The sequence below is a fragment of the Lipotes vexillifer genome, unplaced genomic scaffold (assembly GCF_000442215.2).
Source record: "Lipotes vexillifer unplaced genomic scaffold, Lipotes_vexillifer_v1.1 scaffold236, whole genome shotgun sequence".
Lineage (NCBI taxonomy): Eukaryota > Metazoa > Chordata > Mammalia > Artiodactyla > Lipotidae > Lipotes > Lipotes vexillifer.
Genome location: NW_006773295.1, coordinates 1,502,703 through 1,513,964, shown reverse-complemented (window position 1 = coordinate 1,513,964; position 11,262 = coordinate 1,502,703). Strand labels below are relative to the sequence as shown.

Below are 11,262 nucleotides of genomic sequence, written 5' to 3'. Positions count from 1 at the left end.
TTTTTTTTTTTTTTGCAGTACGCGGGCCTCTCACTGTTGTGATCTCTCCCGTTGTGGAGCACAGGCTCCGGACGCGCAGGCTCAGCGGCCATGGCTCACGGGCCTAGCCGTTCTGCGGCATGTGGGATCTGATGGGGCATGAACCCGTGTACCCTGCACTGGCAGGTGGACTCTTAACCACGGCGCCACCCAGGAAGCCCTAGATGATCATATCTTTTTTATCCTTCAGTTTGTTAATATGGTGTATCACATTGATTGAGCTGAGTATACTGAAGAATCCTTGCATTCCTGGGATAAACCCCACTTGATCATGGTGTATGATCCTTTTAATGTGCTGCTGGATTCTGTTTGCTAGTATTTTGTTGAGGATTTTTGCATCTTTGTTCATCAGTGATCGGCCTGTAGTTTTCTTTTTTTGTGACATCTTTGTCTGGTTTTGGTATCAGGGTGATAGTGGCCTCGTAGAATGAGTTTGGGAGTGTTCCTCCATCTGCTATATTTTGGAAGAGTTTGAGAAGGATAGGTGTTAGCTCTTCTCTAAATATATGATAGAACTCGCCTGTGAATCCATCTGGTCCTGGGCTTTTGTTTGTTGGAATTTTTTTTTTGCAGTACGTGGGCCTCCCACTGTTGTTGCGTCTCCTGTTGTGGAGCACAGGCTCCGGACGCACAGGCTCAGCGGCCATGGCTCATGGGCCCGGCCGCTCCGCGGCATGTGGGATCTTCCTGGACCAGGGCACGAACCCATGTCCCCTGCATTGGCAGGCGGACTCTCCACCACTGCGCCACGAGGGAAGCCCCTTGTTGGAATATTTTTAATCACAGTTTCAATTTCAGTGCTTGTGATTGGTCTGTTTATGTTTTCTATTTCTTCCTGGTTCAGTCTCGAAAGGTTGTGCTTTTCTAAGAATTTGTCCATTTCTTCCAGGTTGTCCATTTTATGGGCATATAGTTGCTTGTAGTAATCTCTCATGATCCTTTGTATTTCTGCAGTGTCAGTTGTTACTTCTCCTTTTTCATTTCTAATTCTGTTGATTTGAGTCATCTCCCTTTTTTTCTTGATGAGTCTGGCTAATGGTTATTCAATTTTGTTTATCTTCTCAAAGAACCAGCTTTTAGTTTTATTGATCTTTGCTATCATTTCCTTCATTTCTTTTTCACTTATTTCTGATCTGATCTTTATGATTTCTTTCCTTGTGCTTATTTACTTTGGGGGGTTTTTGTTCTTCTTTCTCTGTTGCTTTAGGTGTAAGGTTAGGTTATTTGAGATTTTTCTTGTTTCTTGAAGTACGATTGTATTGCTATTAATTTCCCTCTTAGAACTGCTTTTGCTCCATCCCATAGGTTTTGAGCCATCGTGTTTTCATTGTCATTTGTTTCTGGTATTTTTTTAATTTCCTTTTTGATTTCTTCAGTGATCTCTTGGTTACATGGTAGCGTATTGTTTAGTCTCTATGTGTTTGTATTTTTTACAGTTTTTTTCCTGTAATTGATATCTAGTCTCATAGCATTGTGGTTGGAAAAGATACTTGATACGATTTCAGTTTTCTTAAATTTACCAAGGCTTGATTTGTGACCCAAGATACGATCTATCCCGGAGAATGTTCCATGAGCACTTGAGAAGAAAGTGTATTCTGTTTTTTTTGGATGGAATGTCCTATGAATATCAATTAAGTCCATCTTGTTTAATGTATCAATTTAAAGCTTGTTTTTCCATATTTATTTTCATTTTGGTTGATCTGTTCATTGGTGAAAGTGGGGTGTTAAAGTCCCCTACTATTATTGTGTTACTGTCAGTTTCCCCTTTTATGGCTGTTAGAATTTTCCTTATGTATTGAGGTGCTCCTATGTTGGGTGCGTAAATATTTACAATTGTTATATCTTCTTGGGTTGGTCCCTTGATCATTACGTAGTGTCCTTCTTTGTCTCTTGTAATAGTCTTTATTTTATTTATTTATTTATTTATTTATTTTTTGCGGTACGCGGGCCTCTCACTGTTGTGGCCTCTCCCGTTGTGGAGCACAGGCTCCGGACGCACAGGCTCAGTGGCCCTGGCTCATGGGCCCAGCTGCTCCACGGCATATGGGACCTTCCCGGACCGGGGCACGAACCCGTGTCCCCTGCATTGGCAGGTGGACTCTCAACCACTGCACCACCAGGGAAGCCCTTTATTTTAAAGTCTGTTTTGTCTGATATGAGAATTGCTACTCCAGGTTTCTTTTGATTTCCATTTGCATGGAATATCTTTTTCCATCCCCTCACTTTCAGTCTGTATGTGTCCCTAGGTCTGCAGTGGGTCTCTTGTAGACAGCATATATACGGGTCTTATTTTTGTATCCATTCAGCTACTCTGTGTCTTTTGGTTGGAGCATTTAATCCATTTACATTTAAGGTAATTATCGATATGTATGTTCCTATTACCATTTTCTTAATTGTTTTGGGTTTGTTATTGTAGGTGTTTTCCTTTTCTGTGTTTCCTGCCTAGAGAAGTTCCTTTAGCATTTGTTGTAGAGCTGGTTTGGTGGTGCTGAATTCTCTTAGCTTTTGCTTGTCTGTAAAGGTTTTAATTTCTCCATCGAATCTGCATGAGATCCTTGCTGGGTAGAGTAATCTTGGTTGTAGGTTTTCCCTTTCATCACTTTAAATATGTCCTGCCACTCCCTTCTGGCTTGCAGAGTTTCTGCTGAAAGATCAGCTGTTAACCTTATGGAGATCCCCTGTATGTTATTTGTGCTTTTCCCTTGCTGCTTTTAATATTTTTTTCTTTGTATTTAATTTTTGATAGTTTAATTAATATGTGTCTTGGCATGTTTCTCCTTGGATTTATCCTGTATGGGACTCTCTGTGCTTCCTGGACTTGATTAACTATTTCCTTTCCCATATTAGGGAAGTTTTCAAGTATAATCTCTCCAAATATCTTCTCAGTCCCTTTCTTTTCCTCTTCTTCTTCTGGAACCCCTATAATTCGAATGTTGGTTCATTTAATGTTGTCCCAGAGGTCTCTGAGACTGTCCTCAGTTCTTTTCGTTCTTTTTTCTTTATTCTGCTCTGTGGGAGTTATTTCCACTATTTTATCTTCCAGGTCACTTACCTGTTCTTCTGCCTCAGTTATTCTGCTAGATTCCTTCTAGAGACTTTTAAATTTCATTTATTGTGTTGTTCATCACTGTTTGTTTGCTCTTTAGTTCTTCTGGGTCCTTGTTAAATGTTTCTTGTATTTTCTCCATTCTATTTCCAAGATTTTGGGTCACCTTTACTATCATTACTCTGAATTCTTTTTCAGGTAGACTGCCTATTTCCTCTTCATATGTTTGATCTGGTGGGTTTTTACCTTGCTCCTTCATCTGCTGCGTATTTCTGTGTCTTCTCATTTTGCTTAACTTACTGTGTTTGGGGTCTCCTTTTTGCAGGCTGCAGGTTTGTAGTTCCTGTTGTTTTTGGTGTCTGCCCCCAGTGGATGAGTTTGGTTCAGTGGGTTGTGTAGGTTTCCTGGTAGAAGGGCCTGGTGCATGTGTTCTGGTGGGTGAGGCTGGATCTTGTCTTTCTGGTGGGCAGGACCGTGTCCGGTGGTGTGTTTTGGGGTGTTTGTGAACTTAGTATGATTTTAGGCAGCCTCTCTGCTAATGGGTGGGGTTTTGTTCCTGTCTTGCTAGTTGTTTGGCATGGGGTGTCCAGCCTTGGAGCTTGCTGGCCATTGAGTGGAGCTGGGTCTTACCATTGAGGTGGAGTTCTCTGGGAGAGCTCTCGCCAATTGGTATCACATGGGGCCAGGAGGTCTCTGGTGGTCCAATGTCCTGAACTTGGCTCTCCCACCTCAGAGGCTCAGGTCTGACCTCTGGCCAGAGCACCAGGACCCTGTCAGTCACACGGCCACGTATGTGGGGAGTTTCTTGCATTTTGGGAAGTCTCACGTCTTCTGCCAGCATTCAGTAGGTGTTCTGTAGGAGTTGTTCCACATGTAGATGTATTTTTGTTGTATTTGTGGGGAGGAAGGTGATCTCCACGTCTTACGCCTCCGCCATCTTGAAGGTCCTCTCAGTCATCCTGTTTTTTGTTTTTTTTTAACTTATTTTTAAATTGTGAGGTTTCTGCATTTTTTAACCACATCCCCTTACCCTTGAAAAGTGAGGTCAAACCTTTAGGAATAATAATGAGATGGGTGTTAAATTTCTTTGCCTCCCTTACAATCCCTTCAGTTCACCCTCTAAACATCCATAAGTAGCATTGATTGAGTCTGCCCACAGGTTAATATATCTTCCCCAAACAGTTCTTTGTTCAAAATTAAGCCATTCAAAGTGCTCTTTAAAGTGAGAGGCATTATAAGGACTCAAATATAAGGTGACTCCTCCTTTTCTGAGGAATAATTTGAGGAACACATCTTACTGTACATTCAGTGACAAGTGGAACTTTAGAGCCACACTTTCTAGGTCAATAGCCATATTAAAAGCCTTCATAGACAGCAGTGATGCAGCTTGTGTGCCTGAGGCCTAGCCATCGAGAAGCCCTCTGCTTCTCCTGGGGTCAAATTTTTGTGTAACACTTCAGAGTATCATATTGTCATTTGCTGCTTTCCCGGTTTTTTTTTTGTTTTTTTGTTTTTTTTTTTATGCTGTACCCGGGCCTCTCACTGTTGTGGCCTCTCCCGTTGCGGAGCACAGGCTCCGGACGCACAGGCTCAGCGGCCATGGCTCACGGGCTCAGCTGCTCCGTGGCATGTGGGATCTTCCCGGACTGGGGCACGAACCCGTGTCCGCTGCTTTTTTTTTTGTTTTTTTGTTTTTTTTTTTATGCTGTACCCGGGCCTCTCACTGTTGTGGCCTCTCCCGTTGCGGAGCACAGGCTCCGGACGCACAGGCTCAGCGGCCATGGCTCACGGGCTCAGCTGCTCCGTGGCATGTGGGATCTTCCCGGACTGGGGCACGAACCCGTGTCCGCTGCATCGGCAGGCGGGCTCTCAACCACTGCGCCACCAGGCAAGCCCTGCTTTCCCATTTCTAACAGAGATAGAATAATAGCAGTAGATGAGAGGAAAGCTTTGCTAAATGTGGATAAGCCTGCAAGATAGTTTAAAGCAGGGGTTGGAAAATTATGGCCCATGGGCCAAGTCCAGCTCACCGCTTGCTTTTGTAATTAAAGTTTTGTTGGGAACACAGCCACATCCATTTATTTATCTATTGTCTATGGCTGCTTTCATGCTGTGATAGTAGCACATTGAGTAGTTGTGACAGATACTGGTCCAGACTGAAAACCTAAAAACACTGAATCAATGGCCCTTTCCAGAAGAAAATTGCTGATCCCTGATTTAAAACATAAACACTGAGTCAGCAGATCTGGGTTCTGTTCTTGGCTCTGACACTTAATGGTTGTGTGATGTGGGGCCAGTTACTCAATCTCTCTGAGCATCAGTGTCCTCCCTTAAAATGGTGATAACATCGGGTTTCCCAAGATGAAAAGGAAATAGTGCCTGTAAAGTATTTAGAATGGTATCTGACACATGGTAAGCACCCATTAAATATTAGCTGCTTTTATTGTTGTTCTCATGGTGATGTTATTCTTCGTAATTGCACCTTCTTTCTCTCAACATGCGTTAAATGGTCACTAATAGGTTTAAGTGTTTTGTTTTCCCGAAGGAGACAAGACATAAGGGACCAAGTGGAGCCCCACCTGAAGCTTGGGTTTCTCTGTCCTTTTCCAGGTCTCACTTACCTTGATGACCTGCTGCCCAAACTTTGGGCGTTTATCTGTGAACTGGGGCCCCACGGAGGCTTAAAGCTCTTCTTGGAATGCCTCAGCAATGACACTGAAGAGTCTAAGCAGCTCTTGGCCATGCTGATGCTGTTCTGTGACTGTTCCCGGCACCTCATCACGTAGGTTGACTGCTGTGGGGCTGAATTCCTTTCCTAGAATGTGGAGAGACCAAATTACAGTGTCAGCAAGGAAGCAATTGTTAATGTGATTACTGCAAGCATTTGGACCTGTCATTAGAAGAATTAGACAGGACATTTACAAAATGGTTGGCACTTAGTAGGGATTCAGCAGTTGTTAGTTCCCATCCTTTCAGGAGAGCTGGGTCATTACCACTTGATGTGGGCTTTGGGGTCTTCTAGAGCTCGGTTCAGATCACACCTCGGCTATTTACTCACTGTGCTAGGTAGTTAATTGGAAAATTCCAGAGCCAGTGTGCAGAACCTGGCTCAGCCACTCACTGAGACACCCTGGGCCAGAGGGGAAGGGGCTCCATCTCTTTGGGCCTCAGTTTCCTCATCTATAGATAGGAATTCATAGCACCTACCTTTTAGCCGTGTGGGAAGGTACAGAAGAGATCAGTGATAGGCATAGTCCCAGGCACCGGAAGCAGTCAGTATGTGTTGGCTGTTATTCTTACAACTATTGTCAAGCTGACCCTGGGCAAGTTGCTTAACCTGTCTGAGCCTCAGTTTCCTCAACACTGGAATTGGAGGCATATTACCAATCTGATAGGGAGTAAATGAGAAAAGGAATGTCAAGTGTACCTAGTACAGTGCCTGACACAGTGAGAAATTAACAAATGTTAGTCCCGTTCAGTTCCTTTTCTTTAAGCTTATGTGTCTACTTGAGTATTTGGTATTCTTTTAATTCCACTTTTTCCCAAAAGGTTGGTGAAGAATTGTAAGATAGAATGGACCTCAGGAAGTTATATTCGGTCTGGGAGAGATTGGCAGGAGGGGATTAGGGGTATGTAGGTGGCAGATTGGGTATGAGTCATGGAGAGAGGGCCCAGTGAGTAGTTAGAGGGGAGAGCAGGGGTCTGTAGCTGCTGGTGACACCCCCTTAATTGCCTGGTCAAGGGTGACCCAAGAGTGAGTCAGGCTCTAAAGTGAATAGAGCAGTTATAGATTTTCAGATAGAGCTGCATCTTATGGTTCATTTATTCATATATTCTTTCAGACATTTATTCATTCACCCTCAAATACTTACCAAGCACTTACTCAGTGCCCCTAGTGTCTGTTACAGATGCAGAATAAGATTCCACAACTTCCCTCAGTAGACACAGAGTCTCAGTCAAGATTCCTTGATAATTCAGACATGAATTCATAAACAGTGTCACAGTCAGATCCTTATGAATAAGAAAAGGGTAGAGCAGAACGTGTTGTTTCTTTCCTTTCTTAATTGTATTTTTTAACTTCTTACTATAGACGATTTCAAATAAATAGAAAGTGGAAAGAATAGTATAATGAACCTTCACGTACCTGTCACCAATTTCATTAGTTAGTTATTGACTCGTGGCCACTCTTGCTTCATCTATACCTCCACCCACCCTTCCATCACATCCTTTTACCTGTAAATTTTATCTAACAGATAGAGCTTATTTCGTAACATTATTTTGTCTAGTATGAGGAATAGATCTTTTTTCCCCTTCTTTTTAGTGGGAAATTGTGAATAATTTTCTGTCTGACTTAGGATCCTTGATGACATTGAAGTTTATGAAGAACAGATTTCATTCAAACTAGAAGAACTGGTCACCATCTCCTCTTTTCTGAATTCCTTTGTGTTTAAGATGATCTGGGATGGAATCGTAGGTAAGGTAAAGATGTCAGCCGTTGTTTAATTGCTGCTACACATGGGAAGTCTAGAGCCTCTAACATCAGCTGATTCTTAGCCTTGTTGTCCATCAAAGCTAACTCAAAATGCACATTTATTCACATAGTTAGAAGTTTTATTTCTCCACTCTTTATGACCGCATAAGATAGTAGCGTGGTTATGGAAGTCTTACTCTCCCAGGCATCCTTCAGGATTTACATGTGTGTGTGAAGGATTATTCATGATTAATTTTGCCCTGAAACTCCTTTTGATTCTTTGAGTTGATTTTCATGAAGATAAAACACATGTCTGGTCCCACTTCAAGTTAGAATCTACCTCCTGAAGTGTTTCCAGTCGTTCAGCACCAAATTCCTTAGATTAAAAGGTCCTTTGGATGACATACAAGTGGGAGGCAGCGCAAGTGATTGTGTCTGAGACATTCCCGGGTCCCACAGGCCCTTAGAATGTACCCAGGGAGCCTTTTAATTCTGTTGATTCCATGTAACATTCAGCATGAGGGAGACGAAGAACTGCTGGGCCTCGGGGCTGACGAGAGGAGACACGGGCTATCCTCCTGTCCCCTCCAGTTCTGAGGCTCTCCTCGTTGTTTGCCCCACAGAGAATGCCAAGGGTGAGACCTTGGAGCTGTTCCAGTCCGTCCACGGGTGGCTGATGGTGCTCTACGAGCGGGACTGCCGGCGGCGCTTTGCCCCCGAGGACCACTGGCTGCGCAGGTGAGCATGGGTGGGAAGGGGGTTTACGGAGGCTGGAGTCCCCCTGTCTTGCCGCTGGCACCGTTGTGGCCTGATGCTCAGCGCTTATGTTTTAGGGCAGAGAGGACTTGGTCTGTCTTCTTCATCTTGTCTTTTCATCTGCATATGTCCCTATAAAGCACCTGTCAGGACAGGTCACCTCGCAGTTGCTTCTGTTAAGACACAGTACGCTGGAGATGATTAGAGCTCATTATTGGCAGCCAGAGCCAGCTCACATTGAGCAGATGTTTCATATGCAAACTGGAAAGAAAAGTTCTTTCAGCTGAACTAAGCAACAGGTTATGATCATTAAATGGCAGTTTTTATCAGCAGAATTAGAGGGATAAAAACCACAGGTCTGTTGGGGGGTAGGGTAGGGAAATCCTCTTGCAACAACTAAACATAAGATCATGTCTGCCTTTTTTAAATCAATGACAGATCAACTCTTATGTAACTATTGAAGTTGTGGCACTAGAATAGAGATTAGCAGACTTTTTCTGTAAAGGGCCAGACAGTAGATATTTCAGGCTTTGCCCACCAGACAGTGTCTGTTGCACCTACTCAACTCTGCCATTGTAGTGCGAAAGCAGCTAGAGACAGTACCTAATGAATGGGTATGACTGTTCCATTAAAATTTTATTTACAAAAATGGGCAGCAGGCTGGATTTGACCCAGAGGCTGTAGCTGGCCAACCCTGCACTAGAGGGTGGTTTTCTTGTTCTTTATCCCAAATCCATGTCTTTGTTTTTAAGGGATCTCAAACCTAGCGTGCTCTTCCAGGAACTTGACAAGGACAGAAAACGGGCTCAGCTGATCCTGCAGTACATCCCGCACGTCATTCCTCACAAAAATGTGAGTTGCACTCAGAGCTGGGGTCCTCCCACCAAGTTCCTGACTGTCCATTTTTGTTATAGCGATTATTAGAAATGAATAAAAACAATCATTCAGTAAACGCAGATGCTGACTGGCTCTTACTCTGTTGCAGCTGTTATGCCAAGTGCTGGGGGTGCAGAGATTGAAGACAGTGTGAACTGTCCATTTGGCTAGTGTGGGATGGATGCTACGGGGAGGGATGCCATGGGCATCCAGGGCAGGGGCTCAGGAGAAGACTCCACAGGTAGTCGGACTGTGCTTGCAGGCCCAAGGTGAGAGAGAATGTGGTGCCAAGGGAGAGCCGGGTGGAGTCAAGAAATGAAGCTGAGGAGGTTCATAGGAGCTGGAGCAGGAAGGGCCTCGTAACCCAAGGGTGGGAGCGTGGATTTTGTCCAGAGCCATTGGAGAGTTTTTAGCTGTGGAGGCACCTGGTCAGAGCTCTGCTTTAGAAAATTCCTTCTGGCCGTAGCGTGAAGGACTGGCGAGAGGCAGGTGTCATGGCCAACTGGCCTGAACTCGGGTGGGCCCACGGGAGTAGAAAGACAATGACATCAAGAGATTCTGAAGGAGGTAGCACCTCCAGGCCTTGAAGAACGATGGCACTCGGGGGGGAAGGAGAGGAGGAATTCAGAGCATGCTCAGGGTTCCGGCTTGGGGGCCTGGCTCCTCGAGAGGGCCATTCCCAGAGGTGGGGGCACAGGCAGGAGCGGGACTGGGAAGAGCCAGGAGCAGCCGACGTGTCTGCGGCTCCTCGAGGCCAGTGGACACAAGGGTCTGGAGTGCAGGAGAGAGGACGGGGCTGGAGGTGGACTCGACATGCGGACGGCTTGCTACCTCCTCGGTGCATTCGTGGATGAGGCTGAGGTGGTCAGAGAGCCAGAGGGAGTGAGCAGACCGGGGACGGAGGCCAGAGCCCTGCACGGGGAGAGGAGTGATCAGAGGAAGGAAGAAAACCGGGGTGTGTGGCATACAGAGCCACGGGGCGTGAGAGCCTTGGGAAGGGCCAGGTGCTGCGGCAGGGGCGCCCAGAAGATGAGGGGCGTCCCTGGTGTGTCGTGAGTGCTCCAGAAATGTCGGCTCCTTAGAACCCACAGGTGCCCTTTCCTTTCTCTCCTGACTTACTTAGTACTCCTCACTGTTCTCTGGTATTGTCTTGACCTTGATGTCATACTTGTGGTTGCCCTTCTTTACTGCCCCTCAAGCAGCGGTTCACAAACATGTGGCCGTTGAAATTCTTACTGGACCTGACAGCAGAGCCTCTCAGAAGGCTTAGACAGAACTAAGCCTCTCATGGAGATGACTTAGTCGCGCGCCCTCTATGCATGAGCCCCTTCAGCGGCATCCCTGCCCCTGCCTCAGATAGAGGATGCACAGCTTTGCAAAGCAGGCCATTGTATGGCTTCTGTCTTCCCAGTGGTGGAACATCCTTCCTTGTCTTACACGATCTTCCCTGTAACTTCTACCCTTTGGTCCTTGAACAGCCACTAAAAGTGGATGGTGTCATCTTCTGCGGTTTGCTTTCTGGGTGGTCTGTTTTCCAAGGGTGGTGCCCTTCCCTTCTCTAGCCAGTCCTCATTTGAAGTGGGTTCCAGCCCTTCACCTCGTGGGTCTAGTCCAGGTTGGTGGAATCTGACTTAAAATGCGGCTCCTCGCCCCGTTCCTGGGTGTCTGACTTCAGCCCTGGCCCACAGCGTCCTCACAGCGTCTGGTCTAGAATCTCCACTCCGTGTGTCCGCAGTTAACAAATGGTGCGCTGGGGCACCCCGGTTGCTACAGGATATTTTAATTTTTTGAGGGAAACACAGTGAAATCTGTTGGGCACCGTGCGAGGTACTTGCTTGAGTTCACAGTGTCAGCGTGAAATTCTGCTCCGTTCTTCTCGATGATGTCCTCTTTGCTAAGCTGGGTTTTAAAAAAATGAAATTAAAATATTTTTAATTTCAATTTATGCGTGTTTTTTAAATACAGCTACTAAGTTCTTAGGACATAAACACTTATTAAGTTGTTAGGACTTAACTGTCTACTAAATGGAACTGTTAGGTATTTCTTTTGACCTAAGATTACAGTAAGAAATATT

At 45.2% G+C, this 11,262-nt stretch overlaps 1 protein-coding gene across 1 annotated transcript in view; it reads left to right on the top strand.

Annotated features, from left to right (window-relative positions):
* Nucleotides 1-11,262, top strand: part of UBE3B (ubiquitin protein ligase E3B) — a 53,768-nt gene that overhangs the window by 25,229 nt on the left and 17,277 nt on the right. Inside the window, exons 15-18 of the mRNA XM_007448251.1 lie at nt 5,696-5,867; nt 7,441-7,559; nt 8,180-8,294; nt 9,065-9,164. Of these exons, the coding sequence (XP_007448313.1) occupies nt 5,696-5,867; nt 7,441-7,559; nt 8,180-8,294; nt 9,065-9,164 (506 nt within the window). The remainder of the gene's footprint in view (nt 1-5,695; nt 5,868-7,440; nt 7,560-8,179; nt 8,295-9,064; nt 9,165-11,262) is intronic.